Genomic DNA, 20,594 nt, shown 5'->3' with positions numbered 1-20,594 from the left:
TTTTGGATTGGTGCTTCAGGGTTCTTAGAATTTTTTTTAATTTCTTGAAGCTGGTTTTGTGTCCTACCATGCAGTCTGTCATTGAAAATGATCCCTGTGCATTTGAAAAGGGTGTGTAGTTTGCTTCTTTGGGGTGAAATGCACCATAAAAATCAATTAAGTCAATTTAATCTAGAGTGCTGTTCAATGCCAAAATATCCTTGTTGAGTTTTCGTTTGGACAATCTATCCAATTGGAAAAAATTTAAAAATGACCACCACTGCAATCTATCCATTGTTGACAGTGTGGTGTTAAAATTCCCTACTATGACTATATTGCTGTGGATCTCTTTCTTAAAGTCCTTCAAGATTTTTCTTATATATTTAGGTGCTTGTATGTTGGATGCATATATGTTTACAAGGGTTATTTCCTCTTTTTGGACTACTTCCAAAGTATTACATGATGACCTTCTTTGTCTCTTTTTTAAAAATATTTTATTTATTTATCTTTAAAGGGGAAGGGAAGGAGAGAGGAAGAGAAACATCAATGTATGGTTGCTTCTTGTGTGTCCCCTGCTGGGAACTGGCCCCTGCCGGGAACTGGCCTGCAACCCAGGCATGTGCCCTAACTGGGAATCGAACCTCAATTGTCTGGTTCGCAGGCCCGCGCTCAATCCACTGAGCTACACCAGCCAGGGCCTTTGTCTCTTGTTATAGCCTTTGTGTGGAAGTCTATTTTGTCTGTTATAAGTATTGCTACCACATGTTTTTTTTCATGTCCATTTGGAATTCTGCCCCGCCCCCCCAATTCTTTCACCTTCTGCCTGTGTAGATCTTTTGTTCTAAGGTGCGTCTCTTGTAGACAGCATATATATGAGTCATGTTTTCTTATCCATTCAATTACCCTATGTATTTTGATTGGACTACTTAATCCCTTTACATTTAGGTTATTATTGATAAGTATTTATTAATTGCCATTTTTCTTTTGTACATGTTTTCCTCTCTTTCTCTCTATTTCTTAATCTTTCTGAAGCAGTCCCTTTAGCATTTGTTGCAATGCTGGTACTTTGTTGTTGTTGTTGTTGTTCTGGGAAACTTTATTTTGCCTTCCAGTTTAAATGAGAGTCCTGCTGGGTATAGTAGTCTTGGTTGCAGGCCTTTGCTTTTCATTACTTGGAATATTTCATGCTATTCCCTCTGGTCAGGTAATGTTTCTGTTGAAAAATCAGCTGGTAGTCTTATCGGAGATCCCTTGTGTATTACTTCCTGTTTCTCCCTTGCTGCTTTTAAGATCCTGTTTTTGTCTTTGAATTTTGGCATTTTAATTATGATGTGTTTTGGAGCGGGCCCCTTTGGTTTCATATTGATTGGGACCCTTTGTGCTTCCTTAACTTGCGTGACTTTTTCCCTCACCAATTTAGGGAAGTTTTTCTGCCATTATTTTTTTTCAAACAGGTTTTCTATCCCTTGCTCCTTTTCTTCTCCTTCTGGATAATCCTATGATGTGAATATTGTTGTGTTTCATGTTGCCTTGCAGCTCCCTTAAACTAAATTCACCCTTTTTGAGTCTTTTTTAAATTTTGTTGCTCTGACTGGGTTGTTTTTTTTTTTTTTACCTTGTCATCCAACTCACTGATTCAATCCTCTGCTTCATCTAGTTTGATTTGAATTCCCCCTAGTGTATTCTTGATTTCAGATACTGTGTTCTTCATTTCCTCCTGCTTCTTATTCATGGTTTCTATGTCCTTTTTCATGATGATATAGTTCTCACTAAGTTCCCTGTAGATATCATATAGTTTCTTGTTGTTCTCACTGAGTACCTTGAGTATCCTTATAACCATTATTTGGACTCTGCATCTGACAAATTGCTTGCCTCAATTTTATTTAACACTTTTCCTAGGGATTCTTCCTTTCCTTTCAATTGGCAATTGTTTCTTTGTCTCCCCATTTTAGGTGACTGCTTTTGTTTGTCTATGCATATTAGATTGATCTGCTTTGACTCCCTGTCTGTGGGGTGGGCTTCGGTGGTAGGAGACCAGCTGGGACCCAGTGGTGCAGTCTCCTCGGTAGTCACCCAGTGGTGATCTCCTGAGCTGGATGCTCTAGGGGTGCCATTTATGCAGCTTATGTGGGCTCTCTTGTTGTAATCAGGTTTTGGTTGTTATTGGCTTGTTTGTTGGTGAGTTTTCCCCTCTGGCTTGTTAACTGAGAGTTACAATACCCACCGCATCTTGTATGCTGTTATACAGGTGCTTCCAGAACAAAAGAAAGCAACCTAGCAAAAAAAAAAAAAAAAACCCACACCAACAGAAATACCCTTCAACTACAATCACAATATCAACAACAAATGAGCAAATGTTAATAAAAGTGGAAATAGAATAATAATTTTATAAGAAAGGAAGAAGAATATGAGATGACTAACAAAAACAAAAGTGTTTGGAGAGTGTAGAGAAAGGGGAAATAATAAGAATAGGGAATAGAAACAAGGCAAAGAAAAGGGAGAAAATAAAAATTTAAATATAAATTAAAAAGAGAGGGAATAAGGCAAAATTGAATAAGAAAAGGGAACAGTATAATGTGAGGTTTGAGATAAAAAATAGTGAAAAATTGGGAAAAAATTTAAAAATGACCACCACTGCAATATCCACAAGAATTGAGCAAAGAGAAATAAAAATGAGAAGAAAATAAGGATATCACAGGAGAGGAAAAAAGAATGTGAGATGACTAGTGGAAAGAAAAATGGTTTTGAGTGGATGGAGGGAGGAGAAATTGTAAGAGTGAGAAATAGAAACAAGGCATAGAAAGGGAAAAAATAAAATTTTAAATGAAAGTAAGAAAGGGAAGGAAGAAGGCAAAATGGAATAAGAGAAGGAAATAGTAAAATATGAGATTTGAAATTAAACTAAAATAAAAATAGTGAAATAATGTTACCAAAGTTGAAGAAAAAGAATGTTAAAAATCCATGCAGGAGAACAAATAATGCAGATAATTATAAAGAATGAGGTGGAATTTGTCTCAACAGAGTTTAATTTTGTCTACTGCCTTCTCCTTTTGGATCCATTTTTGGTAATGTTAGCTGGTACCCCTGTCTAGCCTTTGGCACCCTGTTTGAAGCTACAAGCAATCCACAGTCTGTGGCTGTCTCCTTCAGATTCTGCTGGTCCTTGTTCTTCTGCCCTGCTGGCTTTTATCAGCATAAGGGCCAGGGATGGTTCATCTAATGTCCAATAGCACCACATGTATGACCTCTACCTGCCTTTTGAGGGGACTTCTGGTGTGATAGGGAAGGTAGATCCCTGGTTCTCCCCTGGGAGTCACTGTTCAGTCTTCAGGGAAGATGGTGGGTGTGTTCCACTGCCCCTGTGCCACATGTCTTGGTCTGCCCCAGATTATGTGCAATAGTNAAGTCTATTTTGTCTGTTATAAGTATTGCTACCCCAAGTTTTTTTTTCATGTCCATTTGGAACTCCCCCCCCCCCCATTCTTTCACCTTCTGCCTGTGTAGATCTTTTGTTCTAAGGTAGGTCTCTTGTAGACAGCATATATATGAGTCATGTTTTCTTATCCATTCAATTACCCTATGTATTTTGATTGGAGCACTTAATCCCTTTACATTTAGGTTATTATTGATAAGTATTTATTAATTGCCATTTTTTCTTTTGTACATGTTTTCCTCTCTTTCTCTCTATTTCTTAATCTTTCTGAAGCAGTCCCTTTAGCATTTGTTGCAATGCTGGTACTTTGTTGTTGTTTTTGTTCTGGGAAACTTTATTTTGCCTTCCAGTTTAAATGAGAGTCCTGCTGGGTATAGTAGTCTTGGTTGCAGGCCTTTGCTTTTCATTACTTGGAATATTTCATGCTATTCCCTCTGGTCACATAATGTTTCTGTTGAAAAATCAGCTGGTAGTCTTATCGGAGATCTCTTGTGTATTACTTCCTGTTTCTCCCTTGCTGCTTTTAAGATCCTGTTTTTGTCTTTGAATTTTGGCATTTTAATTATGATGTGTTTTGGAGTGGGCCCCTTTGGTTTCATATTGATTGGGACCCTTTGTGCTTCCTTAACTTGCATGACTTTTTCCCTCACCAATTTAGGAAAGTTTTTCTGCCATTATTTTTTTCCAAACAGGTTTTCTATCCCTTGCTCCTTTTCTTCTCCTTCTGGATAATCCTATGATGTGAATATTGTTGTGTTTCATGTTGCCTTGCAGCTCCCTTAAACTAAATTCACCCTTTTTGAGTCTTTTTTAAATTTTGTTGCTCTGACTGGGGTTTTTTTTTTTTTTTTTACCTTGTCATCCAACTCACTGATTCAATCCTCTGCTTCATCTAGTTTGATTTTAATTCCCCCTAGTGTATTCTTTATTTCAGATACTGTGTTCTTCATTTCCTCCTGCTTCTTATTCATGGTTTTTATGTCCTTTTTCATGATGATATAGTTCTCACTAAGTTCCCTGTAGATATCATATAGTTTCTTGTTGTTCTCACTGAGTACCTTGAGTATCCTTATAACTATTACTTTGGACTCTGCATCTGACAAATTGCTTGCCTCGATTTTATTTAACACTTTTCCTAGGGATTCTTCCTTTCCTTTCATTTGGCAATTGTTTCTTTGTCTCCCCATTTTAGGTGACTGCTTTTGTTTGTCTATGCATATTAGATTGATCTGCTTCGACTCCCTGTCTGTGGGGTGGGCTTCTGTGGTAGGAGACCAGCTGGGACCCAGTGGTGCAGTCTCCTCGGTTGTCACCCAGTGGTGATCTCCTGAGCTGGATGCTCTAGGGGTGCCATTTATGCAGCTTATGTGAGCTCTCTAGTTGTAATCAGGTTTTGGTTGTTATTGGCTTGTTTGTTGGTGAGTTTTCCCCTCTGGCTTGTTAACTGAGAGTTACAATACCCACCGCATCTTGTATGCTGTTATACAGGTGCTTCCAGAACAAAAGAAAGCAACCTAGCAAAAAAAAAAAAAAAAACCCACACCAACACAAATACCCTTCAACTACAATCACAATATCAACAACAAATGAGCAAATGTTAATAAAAGTGGAAATAGAATAATAATTTTATAAGAAAGGAAGAAGAATATGAGATGACTAACAAAAACAAAAGTGTTTGGAGAGTGTAGAGAAAGGGGAAATAATAAGAATAGGAAATAGAAACAAGGCAAAGAGAAGGGAGAAAATAAAATTTTAAATATAAATTAAAAAGAGAGGGAATAAGGCAAAATTGAATAAGAAAAGGGAACAGTATAATGTGAGGTTTGAGATAAAAAATAGTGAAAAATTGGGAAAAAATTAAAAAATGACCACCACTGCAATATCCACAACAATTGAGCAAAGAGAAATAAAAATGAGAAGAAAATAAGGATATCACAGAAGAGGAAAAAATAATGTGAGATGACTAGTGGAAAGAAAAATGGTTTTGAGTGGATGGAGGGAGGAGAAATTGTAAGAGTGAGAAATAGAAACAAGGCATAGAAAGGGAAAAATAAAATTTTAAATGAAAGTAAGAAAGGGAAGGAAGAAGGCAAAATGGAATAAGAGAAGGAAATAGTAAAATATGAGATTTGAAATTAAACTACAATAAAAATAGTGAAATAATGTGACCAAAGTTGAAGAAAAAGAATGTTAAAAATCCATGCAGGAGAACAAATAATGCAGATAATTATAAAGAATGAGGTGGAATTTGTCTCAACAGAGTTTAATTTTGTCTACTGCCTTCTCCTTGTGGATCCATTTTTGGTAATGTTAGCTGGTACCCCTGTCTAGCCTTTGGCACCCTGTTTGAAGCTACGAGCAACCCACAGTCTGTGGCTGTCTCCTTCAGACTCTGCTGGTCCTTGTTCTTCTGCCCTGCTGGCTTTTATCAGCATAAGGACCAGGGATGGTTCATCTAATGTCCAATAGCACCACATGTATGACCTCTACCTGCCTTTTGAGGGGACTTCTGGTGTGATAGGGAAGGTAGATCCCTGGTTCTCCCCTGGGAGTCACTGTTCAGTCTTTAGGGAAGATGGTGGGTGTGTTCCACTGCCCCTGTGCCACATGTCTTGGTCTGTCCCAGATTATGTACAATAGTGTATAGTTTCTGATAAGTTAGCTGTTTGCTTCATGTCAAGGATCAATCTGTGTAAAAGGGTAAGCTCTTTTCTGCTTGGTGCTGATAGTAGCTCTGTGTAAGAGTTGAGGCTGTGAGGGGCCCTCAATACCCCTTGCTGTGCCAATTTCTAATATCTCTGCTCTACTGGTTTTAATGAGGAACCAACATAGCTTGTTGCATCTGATAAAAGTTCATAAGGGGTTCTATTGCAGAATCTCCTTTTCCCTGCAGATATACACCTGGTAGGGGGTTCTTGAGCTTGGTCTTACTGTTCTGCAGAATTTGCAATCCTGATGGTGAGGGTTGGGCACACTTTATTCTTCCCATAGGTTTGTGTTCTATGGTGTGAGGGGTCCTACCTGGCTGCAAAGAATCTGAGGCACTCAGCTCTCTTGCCTGTCTAACTTCCAGCCCACTGCTCTTGCAGGAGATTCAGACCCTAACTTTCCATTTTATGTGTATCCCCCTGCTCACCAGCTGCACTTGGTGGGGCTCTGAAGTCCTTTTGCTGTGCAGCTTTCTGGTTGTCCTGCCCAGCTGGATTCAGTGGAAACAAACTGCACTTCCAGTCTGATTTCTTTGCTGGTCAGGCAGTTGTACATGCATGCAGGGACCCTACCTAGCCATGCTTAAAATTCCCTTTTAAAAACTCTCTGTGTGGCATCCACACCAAAACAAACACCAAGTTCCTGACCAGTTCTTCAGGCATACCACTCCTCCAAGCAGCAAAAATTCTCTCTTGGTCAGGGCTGACTGTGTCCTGCCAGGGCCTCTGACAGTTTTAGGAGATAGAACTCTCTCTGGAATGTAACTATGAACATGCTGTTCACTGTGTGTGTGCAGCCTGAGTCTCCCTGACTCCTTGTATCCTCCCCAGTCTCTCTCGATTAGGGTTGGGGATTCTCTGTGCGGGACTGAAACCGCCTGCTCTGGAAGGAGAGGGAGCTACTAAGCTGCATTTTCTGTCTGGTCTCTCCTCTGCTGCAGGTGCCTCCTATAAGGTATTTCCCCTTCAACTTATAAAATCTCTTACAAAACAGTGCAAAGCATATTCTGAACTCCTTGACTTCAAAACTTCCTATCAGCTGAGATTTGATCTGATTGTTCAGATCACTGGTAAGAAGATCAGCTGAAAATCTGTGCTGGGGCACAAGTAAGTGGGTTCAGCTTCCATTTATTCAACTGTTATCTTTGAAAGCTCAAATTTCTTTTAACTTTAACCCACAGTAAGATATATATTTATTTCACAAACGTGTATACCCCCACATACATATATGTAGATATAGGAAACCAGGATTTCACAAGACAATGTTTACCCATTCTATACACTCTAATAATTTTGTTCTTTTATTTTATTTGTTTTGTTTTAGTATTTTTCACAAGCCATTAAGCTGACTTCCTTACCTACTAATGGGTTGTGCATCCAAGTTTGAAAACCACTGGTTATAGAGTTCTTATTCCTTCCCTGCCCACTGCCCCCTGCCCCCTGCCCCCTCTCTTCTCCTTGCTCCGGGGCAAGATTTCTCATCCCCTTGGTATACGTCATAGAGGTAGAAAGACTTGCCTGAATTTACAATGTCCTAATTATGGGATTTTTGATTGTATAGACATTTCTTGTTCTGCTATCTCAAACCTGCTAAGCCCCTTTGACTTTGCATTGTGTTTGGTGACTGCAATGAGGTTGCTCATCTTCAAAAAGATAATTTTGTTGGACTTCAGAAAGCTGAGAGGAAGAACCAGAATGGGGCAAGAGCCCAGCTACAATGAACACGCCCATCTTTCTCCCGTAGGGTCAAAACAGCCAGCAAGGGCATGCTCCTGGGTGTTTACCCCATAAGAGACAGCCCATCTTGATTAATGAATTATATGTATAGCAGATTTCCTGACTAGAGATTTAAAGTAGTCAGATGTTAATTAAACTACATCTGATTTAAAGATAATCAAGAGATGTGATACTTTACCTCCCTGAGCATTTTCAGCTTTCCTTTAATGCAGTTGAAACCATAGCTGGGAGCAAAGAGCGTGTAAAGTTGCAAGGGGTTGGCTCCCTCGATAATTTATATCATTTTTATACACAACTTCTCACTCTCCGGCAGAAATGGAGAACTGTCTGATCGGTCATAGTTGAAGCAAATGGTTAGCAGAGAATACTATAAATTAACACAAAATGAAATTGGATCTAAATTATTAACAGGCAATATTTCTGAATAAGCAGGAGATACCAGCTCTCTGTTCTCACCCCTGTATTTTTCTTCCTCCTTACAGGATGGCCCTGAAGCTGGACAGACTGTGAAGGTGAGTGCTTATTATGTGCATACAAGTTAATAAAGGGCAATTATAAGCACTAATAAAAACTCACACTGAGTCATTTGCAGCACATTGCTGTTTCATTATGTAATCTTCGAGGTCAGAGAGAACCTCAGTGTTAGAGACATAAATCCTGACATTATAAACTATACCAAGCAATATGTTTCCCATTAGTTTACAAGACCTTTACCTTTTGTAATACAATTATTATTGTGCAAATGCTGAAACAGAATCTAAATCAAGGAGTCCTAAAACAAAAACTGAAGTCCAGAGATTTCATGTGAGGCAATATCTAGGAAAGAGCACACATGCTGGGCATGGATTTTGGGCTCCTATTCCCGCCTGGGCATCTTTGACAAGGCTCCGGATTCTCAGCACAGTGTTTTGCCTTTTCATTCTGGAGTGAAGGGCTCACAGACGTGGGCGTCCCAAATTGCTCCTTTACCTCTTGGCCCTGCTTTTCTCTCTGTCCTCTCCACCCACAGACCTACTTTTCCTCCCTTTCTACTTAGTACTAAATTCTAACCTAATGGAGTCAGTGGAGCTCAAAGATGGGTTTTAAGTGTGCTAGAAAAGGAAAGGAGATTTATTAGGATAGTCCCTGCTTCCCCAGGAAAGTAAAAGACAAAAATCCTGTCTGATTCTGAAAGCTGGGTTTCAGCCCCCTGAATTCTTACACAGTTAGGTCACATGCCTAAATCATAGAAAAGTGCCCCCCCACTGCCCCCCGCCTCCGTGCTAGAAATCAGAGGCAAGTCAGACTGGGGTGTTAATGTTATACTTTGTGGAGTAAAGTTTTATGGCTCCGACCCTGGTTGTAAGTGTAGAAGATAATGTGGTAATGCTTGGTATCAAACAGTGTTAACATAGTTCTCTTTTGATCTTAGTTTACATATGGCTTTAAAGTTTAACTTAGCTGCAGTGGAACTTGTCAGATAGAATACCTAGGAAGTACTTTTGAGCAGGGAATGTCCTATAGAAAGTGTCAACAAATTTCAAGTAAAAAAAAAGTTTGCTACAGACCCATGATGTAATAGGGCAGAGGGGACACATGGCTTTACCCCACTCCACTGTCCACCCCTACGCCAGGCTTCTAAATACGCAAATATTAAAAGAGTATAATGGTAGTAGCTTCTTTTTGAAACTGCTTCTTAAAATGCAAAACACAGATGTTGAAACCTGGTTACTAGTTTCTTAAAAACTCAATATTCAAATGTAAATAATAGTAATACCAGATTAGTTAGATGCATCATAGAACATCCATCTGATCAAATTTCTTCAGCCCTTGACAGTAACACCGTACAGGCACGGCTGCTAACACAGGGGTATCACAGACCAAAGCAAGTGGAATGCACAGGTTGGTAATATGCACATGCCACACATAGCTAATATTTATATGAATATATAGTTTATAGGATCTTGAGATTTCATTTAGAATTCTGAAGGGGACATGAAAATATTTCTATACAAGCAGGCTTTGCATATAGACAGAACACAGTTGGGTGGTTAGTGGGGGCCGGAGACTGAGGGGTCAGGGGAGTAACTACTGTGGGTCAGGGTTTCTTTGTGGAGTGATAAGGATGCTGTGGAATTAAACGTTGGTGATGATTGTGCAATTTTGTGAATAGTCTAAAGACGAATGAATTGCACATTGCAATATGGTAAAGGTGATGGTATTTGGGTAACATTTCTATTAATAATAATAAAATGAGACACATATTAAAAAACCAATAAGAACCAAGCCTAGCAGGGCTGAGTGCCCTGGCTATAGACCCTCTAACTACCATAGCGACCACTCTTTGATGTCCCAAATATCTGGCCAGTTGTTTTTAAGGTTTTGTTATCTTTAACAGTGAGGATAGAGTAATTCTTGGCATATAGTATTTATATATGAAATGAGGAATATAGTTATTATTATCATTAATATTTAGCTTAATTTTTTACAGTTCTACTTTAAAACTATTATATTGTCTTTGAGATATTTCAATTGTTTCCAACCTAATCACAGAATTTCTCCTATATGAATTAGTGGGACCATCTCTAATTCTCTGTGGGATATAAACTCATTAAAAATAATAATAATATACAAACCTTAGTGGGTGACAAAGTTTTGAAAACTGTCCTTTTAGACCAAGTCTACATATCTAAAGTTGTCTAATTGATGTCTTTCCAAGTGTAATTCTTATATTACCTATATGAGAATTGATTTTGGTGTTAGTTTTTTTAGAAAAGTTGATTCTCAGCCCTTGTTCTAAATCAGGGGTTTCAAGCTTACCCTCACTGGGGGCCACATTAGCCTTGTGGTTGCCTTCAAAGAGCCAAAGTAATTTTAGGACTGTATAAATGTAACTACTCCTTAACTATTAAGGAATTGAAATTACATTCAGCCCTTTGAAGGCAACCGCAAGGCTGATGTGGCCCCTGGTGAAAATGAGTTTGACACTCTTATTCTAAATCTACTGATTTAGAATCTTTGTAGGTGAGGCTTAAGTATCTTCATTGTTAACAAGCACATCCCATAATTCTTTTCAGATTGTAAGTATTTGCTGGCCTTGCTATTTTATGGTAATAGCATATAGGTGGTAATGGCCACATAAACTTGACCCATGAAGTCAGTCTTATAGTAGGCAGCCCCTCTAGGAAGCAAAGCAGTATCTTCAATTGTCAGCTGTCCAGTTCAGAAACTACACTACAAGACTGAGCACTTTCTATTTTGAAATCCACACAATTGCACACCTCAAGGCAGCACCTGCTAACCCACCATGGAGAATACAGTGACTGTTCTCTTTATCTTTGCCTCTGTGTCTGACTCTTAGTGTTCTGCATGATGCCTGAGTTTCTAAACTTTGTTGTCTCATGCAGGGTGGTAAGAGCAATAAGCCTAGTAATGCTCTCTTCCCCAAAGCAACTGCTGTTATTGTCAGTGACTACGTACCACTGAGTTTGCCTCGTGAACATGGTGCCACTTCAGGGTTTTTAATTTCAAGGGCTTTAAATTTTGCTTTGTGAAGAAACAAGGCTGTGGCAGGAAAGGGAAATATCAAAGTGAAAAAAAAGTGACTTCTTATTTCTTGATTGATTATGAATTCTCCTTTTGAGTTTAAAAATAGTAGAGCACTGCTCTCCACTAGGTAATCATTGCAATGATTTGGAAGTCCTGCAGTGCTGAGAAGCAATCTCTTTCTGCTGGTCTCAGCCACATATCACCATGTGTGTGAACATATCACCTCAGACATGTATAGCTGTAGATTGCTGTGTTTATCCGCCTTCCCCAACACTCCACCCCATCTGAAGTAGCCCTCCTAAGTTCTTTACTCTCTGCCCTGTTGCCTTATTTGGTTCCCTTTAAGGCATTCTTCACTGACTTTTATTTCTGTTTGGTTTTGTTCCTGTACCTGTGTTGTCTCTGTAATGTGAGCTTCATGAAGACTTGCCTTTTGTCACTGCTTCAGCTCTTCTGGGTGGACTGCGAAGGAGAGTGGGGATGACAATGGGACTTCACTTGACAGAACACACCTCTGCTCCTGAGTTTCTAAGTTCAGTTGACATGAAGTAGCAGATGATATGTACTTATATTCCATTTTGCCTTCAGGGGTCTGGGTTTCCTGGAATTTCCATTAAGAATATTTTGTATTTCAGCTATTGCTGACAAAGAACAAAATTTCTACTATTCAAGCACCAAAATTATGCTCCAAAGTGTGGTTTCAGTGAGCGAAATCATTAAGGCAGTGTTTAGCCTTTTAAAAGGGATGCTGCACCCTGGTTGGTGGCTTAGTTTGTTGTAGCCTCAACCCGTAACCAAAGGTTGTGAGTTCGATTCCCAGTCCAGGCACGTGCAGGAGCGCCTGGACGGGGCAGTCCTCTCACACCAATGTTTGTCTCTGTCTCCCTTCTTCTCTCTCTAACCGCAGTGGAAAAGATGTCCTTGGGTGAGGATAAAAATACATTAATAACAATAAAGTAAAATAAAAATAATAAAAGGGGTGCTCCTTAATAAGTTTAATGTGAGCTCTCTTTTAGACCAATTACTGTGTTTGTATCTTTGAGTGGTAGGGTATTTGAGGCACATTAAAGAGAGAAATCTGTGGCAGGAAGATAATCTAGAATCTCAAAAGAGCTATTTATAGACTATGCTAGCTTACACTCTTATGTGTTTATGGTGCTTCAATCCTCTACTTAGATATTTAATGTTATAGTGTTAGTGCAGTGGTAAGTGTTTTTTAATAAGTGTTGAGACATTAGCAATTACTTTTCAGATTGCTTAGGGAAGAACAAAGAAAGGATTCTTTTAAAGACATGTGATTAAAGACAACAACAACAGCAGTCTAAACTTTTTCATTCACTGAGGAGTTCCTGTGGTCCTAGAACAAATTTTCTACGAGGAGATTTGGGACTCATTTTTAGTTCCTGAAAAAAAGAGGGCATTTTAGCTCTCCAAAAAGTCCAGGAGTTACTACAGTTTGACATCAATCAGAGGTCCCATAGCAATATTAGCTCCACTAAATTACTAGCTGTGTGCCTTTGGGCCAGCCTCTTAACCTCTTGGAACTTCCATTTCCACATTTCTTAAGCAGGGGAAACCCTACCTAGTGTATTGAGTGATGGGGAGGAGAAACCAGTGTGAACAGATAGTCCAGCCTATCACATATTGGCCCTGGAACTTTATGCATGTTTCTTAATCTCAATCTTAGACTGTTTTCTTATCTGTAGAATAGGCTAAGGCTGGGCTTCTGGGAATTTACCTGGCATTGAGATTGTCTGTGGCTCTGATGAGTTCATTTAATTATTATACACTGAATTCTCTCACTGTTTGATGCACACACTGGCCCGCAGTGTCCACGTCATTATGGATGAAATGAGATATTCACACAGACTACCAAGTCCGGTGGAGGAAAAGGGACCGCATTGCCTTTTTCTCAAGGGGAGCAAAAGCCTCGGCCCTTGCCATGACTGAACTTTATTGGGTTTCTCTGCACATTACATGATGGTCCTCATTTACTATGCCCAGGTTGGTTTAGGTGGTTATGTAACAGGGCACAGGCAGGAGGGGGGCCCCACAAAAGAATTTGGAATCGGGTCCAGAGCTCAGGGTGTCCAGGAAATATTAGGATGTCCTCCCCCCCTCAGAGGGGAGGGACAAATGGAGCTGGGCCATTGAGAGCTGTTCTGCACAGCAACAGTTTCACAGCTAACCTCTGGAATGGTCATCTAACGTATCTATAACCTTTAACTGGTTTCATAGATATGTTAAATAGCTGTGGCCATGCTCTGAGCCAGGGAGAAAGAAGTGGCTTCTACCCAGGATGTAACTGGGGGCTGATCCTCTGAGTTACAGTGCCTGTATGAGAGCTTGGAGTTGATTGGCTCCACGCCATGGGGCCATGCCTGCCCAGACTAATGATGGCAGCCCATTAAACTTGTAATAATACAGAAATACTGGTAAGTGTAATTGACTGTGGGAGGAGTTGGAAATGGGGCTGCAAAGGAGGATTGGTGCAGGGATTTAAACCCAGACGTGGCAGCCATTAGGGAGAGAGCCACGTGGTTTTGGAAGAGTGCAGACCCCTGCAGCCAGGTGAAAGGGAAAACCACTTGGCTTTGCCAGAATGGGGGCCTCTACAGCCAGGTGAAGAAGAAAGCCACACACTTTTGGTCAGAGTGCTGACCCCTGCAGCTTTGGTAGAAGAGGCCCATGGAGCTTTGTGGTGCTCCGTTTGGCTGCATGGCATGGGAAGCAGGAGAGATTTTGCCTGGAAAAAATGGATACGGAGAACTCTTGCCAGTGGACCATGAGAAGGTGCCACATGACTTTGGATTAACTGGAGATCCTGCCTGGACAGCAACACAGTTGACTGACGGTGCCAGCGGCCTGGAAACACAGACATGTGCTTCTTTTCCTGAGATATGGTACCCTGAATTAGGGCAGGGGGAGAAGGAAGCACTGTGTGTGTGTGTGTGTGTGTGTGTGTGTGTGTGTATGTGGGTGTATATCCTAAAGGACTTTGATATTTTAATGGAGGCGTTAGGCCTGAATAGCATTAAATAAACATTTCGTTTCCTTTTCACAAATCCCTGGCATTGAGAGATGTCTTTCCAATTGGCGGCTGACAGATGAGCCCAGAAGTTATTAGTATACCATCCTTGGGAGGGCCCCCTGTTGTTCTGTAGCAGTTTTTGGCATCCCTCCGTGGGCCAAATATTGCCACCCCTCCCCCCTTGGACCTCTATTCTGTAAGTTACCTTTTACAAAAAAAAAAAAAAAAAAGGAGCCAATGCTGCTGATCACATCACAGAAGAAGGACATTTGCAAATGAAAAGGGCAAAAGTGGCTGGACCAGTTACACTGGTCCTAGGAAGATTTAGCATGGATTTTAGGAAGTTATTTTGCAGTAAATGTTTGCCACAAATCAGGGTGAGGGAGTTTTTAGCAAAAAGCAAGATTCAGAGTGGCCTAGGTATGTAGCAAGCTTGAGTCCCCCATGGGAGAACCTATTTGTGGGTGTGGGCCCTGTGCATTTCTGAGTGGGAGCTGGGCCCACGCCACACAGAATGGTCTCCTACACTATTAATTATTACCTTTTAGCTTCAATTCTTGAGAAATTTTTCTCTTGATCACATGAATTGTACTATTTGAATATCTAGTTTGAACTTGTTATAAAAGAGACCACTTGAACATTTAGAAATCTGTCTTAGTAATTGGCTGGGGGGAATCTCTATCCTGATATTTTTAGCTTCTGGTAATGAGTAAGACATGTTTCGGAGCCAACAGTGTACTTCACAATTACCCAAAGTCTGTTTTCACAGAACAGGAACCTGCCTGCTTCCTATGCTTATTCAGTAGGTCTGGTGTGGAAGCCAGGACTCTGAATTTTAAGAGACACTGTAAGTGGTTTTCACACACACTTCTCTCCAGTGCAAAGCCACTTACCAAAGAAGTGACAGGATGTGGGGGAATCTCTACATAACTGCTTGCTTTCAACCTAAATGAATTAGTAAAGTTTGGTGTGCACATAAAGGAGAAATTGACAGTTTAAGAATGAAAGTGATTCTTCTTGACTTATTTACTAATTTCATGTAGAAAAATTTCAAGAGAGCAGTAATTTGCCAGGAAACTTTATCCTTTATTGAGGCAGTGATAAAAAGTTCCTTGTCTATGTTTATACCTAATGCATGTATTTACTGCTGGAAGAATTAGCATCTTCAGTATGGAATAGCATTTATCTTGTGGAATTGTGTTACAATTTATACCTCTGCTGTCAAATGAATCCAATTTGCCTGAGTTCAGTAAATCAAAAACAATTTCAGTGCTTGAGGATCTGAGTGTACATGTGAGAGTTGGTGCCTCTAAGCCCCCTTCCCCTCTGACATGCTTATGTCTCTGACTCTTCCTGTGGTGATTTGGGGTCAAAACCCTGGTCCTTCACTCTCTAGGTGGTAGAAGGGATCATGAGCCTTCCTGTCTCCTATGTGAAACTTTCTTTCCCCTACCAAACCCTCAAGTCCTCTTCTAAGTAGGTATGAAATCATTGCATTTTTCCATTTCTAACTGCTTAATTTTGATTTGCATGATGCCATCTGGGTCAAAGCCATGAAAGACAAATTAACCAAGCCTCTGGGTATTCTCCTGTTTCAAACTCACAGGCATCTTAGGTGGGTGACATGGGGGATGTTGAAGATGGAATGAGGGTGGAGAAATATCATCAGGCTTAAAACATATTCATGAAGAGGGAGGGCCCTGGTGGCAGAGGGGCTGGTTTCAGTTGTGACCCTGATCCCAGAGACATGGTCTACAATTCATATGACCCAGCAAGAGTCAACCTTTCCTAGTTCCAGCATCCATTTATAGATTTATAAATCCAGGGGTCTTGATGGCCCACAACCTCCTACGGGTGTTGTGAAGACCAAATGAATTGGTGAATGCAAATAAATGCCTTTAAAATATTCCTTGGTATGTAAGGACATCTCAAAAAAAGTGCTTGCTATTAGTTTTAGAACTTTCACTTAATCCTCACAGCCCTCAAGAGTGGGCATTAATAGTTTACACCAGAGGAAACTAATCTTTATAGAGGTAAAATGACTCAGGAAAGAACACACACGGTTGACCGGAGGGAGGGGATTCAAACCCAGGCCTGTCCAAAAGCCCAGATCTCTGGGATATCACATAGCCAGCAGTTGCTACAAACACCTTGCACCCAGCAAGCACAGTCAAATATCCGCAGGAGAGCTTTGGTAAATATGTTATCACTCTGAACACTAATTCATCTGCGCTGTTTGGTCCTTCTCGGAATAATAAAAAATACCCAGAGGACTGTCCTTGTTTAATTTGTTCTTCAGGTGAAGGTTAACTAAGTTAAATGTTGCTTTATTGCCGTATGTCAATTTATAACAGAATTATGTTTTGGATGTTTAGTTTTTTTTTTATTACTGCTACCAAACAAATTCCTTTAGTAATTAGAGGCTCTGATGGGGCAAAGTGGATATTTGGCTGTTAACTTAATTCTGAGATGTGTAGCACAAAAAACGTGGCCCGAACTGCAAATGCATCGTTAACCTTAGTGCTTCCCAGGTCTCGGCAGGTGGCCTTTCCCATGCGCTGCTCGGGGCTCAGGGGCTCTATTTAAGCGCTATCAAGTCAAATGTCCCGTGAAAGGCACAGTGTTTTAGAGACCCTAAAAAGCTACATAAATGTAAGGTAGTATTATTCAGAATCACCTTCTTAATTGTATTGATGCGGTACGGGCAGTTATTCACTGGTGTCGTTTCGCTACGGGACACTAGGTACTCGGTAAGCAAAAAAAAAACCCAATGATTTTGCTCTGTATGTTTTGGCTTGGGCAATAATTAGTAAAATTCTCTAATTCCATGGATCTAGCTCATTGTAGGTTCAAAGCTTTAAATCTGTGACATCTAAATAATCGGCTCCTCTAAAATGTCAGTTTTGTAAAAGAGAAAAAAAGGAAAGAATAGGTAAAATGAACTCAGACCAATTAACCACGGGACAAAGACTATACTTTTGACTAAATATGAAAGCTCAATTTGGGCTCCATAGATGTGCCATCTGTTCTAAACCACACCACACGCCTTAAATGCAGAATCGGGGTTTAACCGCTGTAAAGTAATGTGCGCTTGGGTGCACGTTGGACATTTCAGCTGAAACAAGCCCAGATGATGATATTACAAACGTTGCTGGGGGAGTTATCAGCAGCAGAAATAATACAATACAAAATGTGGTTACTCAGAGGCTATATATATAAATTTTAAAAGAGCAAATCCGTACATCACTTAGAGACACGGACACAAATAGAGCCAGGGTACTCCGAGGGAGGTGGTAAGAAGGAGCACACCATTGGAGGTAATGGTACCCAGGGGCCTTCAACACCATAGATAATGTTTTATTTTCAGAATTAATGGGTATCATTATTTTATTTATATATTTACTATCTTGATATTATAAATGTATTTGAAAATATGTAGCTATCTCTTTCCTGGCCAAGATGGAGGCGTAGGTAGAAACCCTTTGCTTCCTCACACAACCAAAAGCAGGATAACAACCAATCTAGAATCAATAAGCAACCAAAATCACCAGAAAATTAAACTGCACACAACTCTGACAACCAAGGAATTAAATAAAAAACCAACCAGAACAACCAGACTGGTGAGGTGGAATGCACAGGCTGACTCAGAAAAACCAGGGCAAGGTGGCTGTGGGGCAGGGCTGACTGCCAAGCTGGGCAGAGCTGCATGGGAGGGGCTGACTTAAGGGGAAAACTGAGACTCAGAGCTGACTGTGGGCTAAGGCTGTGGTTGCCCTGGTGAGAGATACTTCCAGTCTGACACTAGAGTCTGTTGGAAAGTGTGCTAGAAACGAGCAGGCAAGATGCATTGTTCCCTCTCTGGCTTCTCCCACACAAGCAGTAATGCAAAGAGGGTCGCCCTGCCTGGATGAATACCTAAGGCCCTGCCCCTTTACAACCTATCAGCTGTGCCAAGACAAAGAAATATGGCCCAAATAAAAGAACACAGCAAAACCTCAGAAAGAGAACTAAGTGATGAGAAGATTGCTAACCTATAGATTGCTAACCTTTAGATTGCTAACATAAATTCAAAACTTATATGAACAAATAATGAAGGAAAACTTCCCCAATCTGGCAAAGGAAATAGACTTCTAGGAAGTCCAGGAAGCTCAGAGAGTCCCAAAGAAGTTGGACCCGAAGAGGAACACACCGAGGCACATCATCATTGAGTTACCTAAGATTAAAGATGAAGAGAAAATCCTAAAAGCACCAAGAGATAAGGAGACAGTTACCTACAAAGGAGTTCCCATCAGATAGTCAGCTGATTTCTCAAGAGAAACTTTACAGGCAAGAAGGGGCTGGACAGAAGTATTTGAAGTCATGAAAGGCAAGGACCTACGTCCAAGATTCCTCTATCCAGCAAAGCTTTCATTTAGAATGGGAGGGCAGATAAAGTGCTTCCTGAATAAGGTCAAGTTAAAGAAGTTCATCATCACCAAGCCCTTATTACATAAAATGTTAAAGGGACTTATCTAAGAAAAAAAAGATAAAAAATATAAGCAATAAAATGACAACAAACTCACAACTATCAACAAATGAACCTAAAAGAAAAGAAAAATAATGAAAACAAGAACTAAGCAAACAACCACAACAGGAACAGAATCAGAGAAATGGACATCACACAGAGGGAGTTCAGTGGGGAGGGGGAAGGGAGGAATGGGGAGTAAAGCTACAGGGAAGAAGCATAATTAGTAGGCATAAAATAGATGAGGAAAGATAAAAATGGTACAGGAAACAGAGGACTCAGAGAACTATATGTACAACCCATGGGCATGAAGTAAGGTGGGGGGATGCTGGAGAGCTGGGGGGGCAGGGTAGAGTGAGGATAAAAGGAGAAAATTGGGAAAACTTTAATAGCATAATCAATAAGAATACTTAAAGAAACAAAAAATAAACAAAAAAAATCTTTATAACTAAAAAAAAAATATGTAGCAATCTCTATAATATTTATTCCAGAAGGGCCTCATTGGAAGAATTTTTTATTAAGAATGACTATTGTCATTCCTTCCTTTTGCCTTATATCTTTAGTATATAACAAGTTCTCAAATATCCTATCTTCAGATGGTTGACAGGGGGGCCCATGAAACTGATTTTTGAAAAGTCCATAGTTGATTCTAATGGTTTTCCAGCTTTATGGCCTGTTGTTTATATAAATGCATTCTGATTCTTGATCTGGCTGACCTGTACTTGATTTTTACTCCCATGTTCATCTTGAATTATTCAGTCCCTTTCAGGGGCTCTTCTTTGTTCCTTTTGCCAAAGCCATTAATAAAGTAATTCTCAAGCCCCAAAGAGCAGCTAGAAATGTAAGGACTTGATGACTGAGCCTGGGTCAGATGGAAACCAGCTTAATGAAGAATAGATATGGCAACCTGCAGAGCCACAGACATGAAAGAATTAGAATAATGACCTTCCTAATGACAGACATTTGAGTGAAAAATATTGGGTTGGTGAGAATCTGTAATGGCCCTCAGGCCAAACAGTGAGAAATTTGAAATTCTTCCCCGCCTTCTCTTTGAATTATGTTAGTGCTGGGAAAGGGCAACTTTAAAATTTTAACTTCACATGTCATGAGGCATTAATTCTACACCTGTAGTCTTGTAGCAGATCCCCTCTCTGGAGAAGCGTCTCATCCACCACTATCAAAGAAATAAAAGCGTCCCTGGCTGGAAGCATTCTAAATGGGATTAATTCCAACTCTCAGTGGAAAGGGACAAAATGATGGTTCAAAATCATTTGGGACTCATTCAACATACAGATAATAATATTGCATTCTGGTAATGAAAACCATTTCTTTTCCTGGTAGTTTGTTCTTTTAAATAGGCTTTCCTGATCTTACATGAAAAATAAACATGAAGTTGTTTAGGATGTTGACCTTGCCTAAAGTGGTTTAGAAGAATAAACAATGTTGAGTGAACAAAGTGAACTCACTGAACATACTTTGGGGCAAAATTCATTTATCCTACAGTTCACATCCAAATATCACTACCTGTTCCCTAGAAAAAAATTCTTATCATACTTTCTGTATTGGTGCCCTGAGGAGCAGCCCAACAGGGCCTTTTATTTGTGTTTCAATTCACCTGTTGGATATAAATGGTATATATTCCCAGATGTCATCAGTTTTGAGCAGTATAATTTT

General features: G+C 40.0%; 1 protein-coding gene across 1 annotated transcript in view; it reads left to right on the top strand.

Moving 5' to 3' along the window:
- Positions 1 to 20,594, top strand: part of FHIT (fragile histidine triad diadenosine triphosphatase) — an 825,228-nt gene that overhangs the window by 541,882 nt on the left and 262,752 nt on the right. Inside the window, exon 4 of the mRNA XM_037040812.1 lies at positions 8,340 to 8,369. Within this exon, the coding sequence (XP_036896707.1) occupies positions 8,340 to 8,369 (30 nt within the window). The remainder of the gene's footprint in view (positions 1 to 8,339; positions 8,370 to 20,594) is intronic.

Source organism: Sturnira hondurensis, unplaced genomic scaffold (genome assembly GCF_014824575.4).
Source record: "Sturnira hondurensis isolate 20B ecotype Veracruz unplaced genomic scaffold, ASM1482457v3 Scaffold0002840, whole genome shotgun sequence".
Lineage (NCBI taxonomy): Eukaryota > Metazoa > Chordata > Mammalia > Chiroptera > Phyllostomidae > Sturnira > Sturnira hondurensis.
Note: the sequence above shows the minus strand (reverse complement) of the source record. Positions and strands in the feature narration are given on the sequence as shown.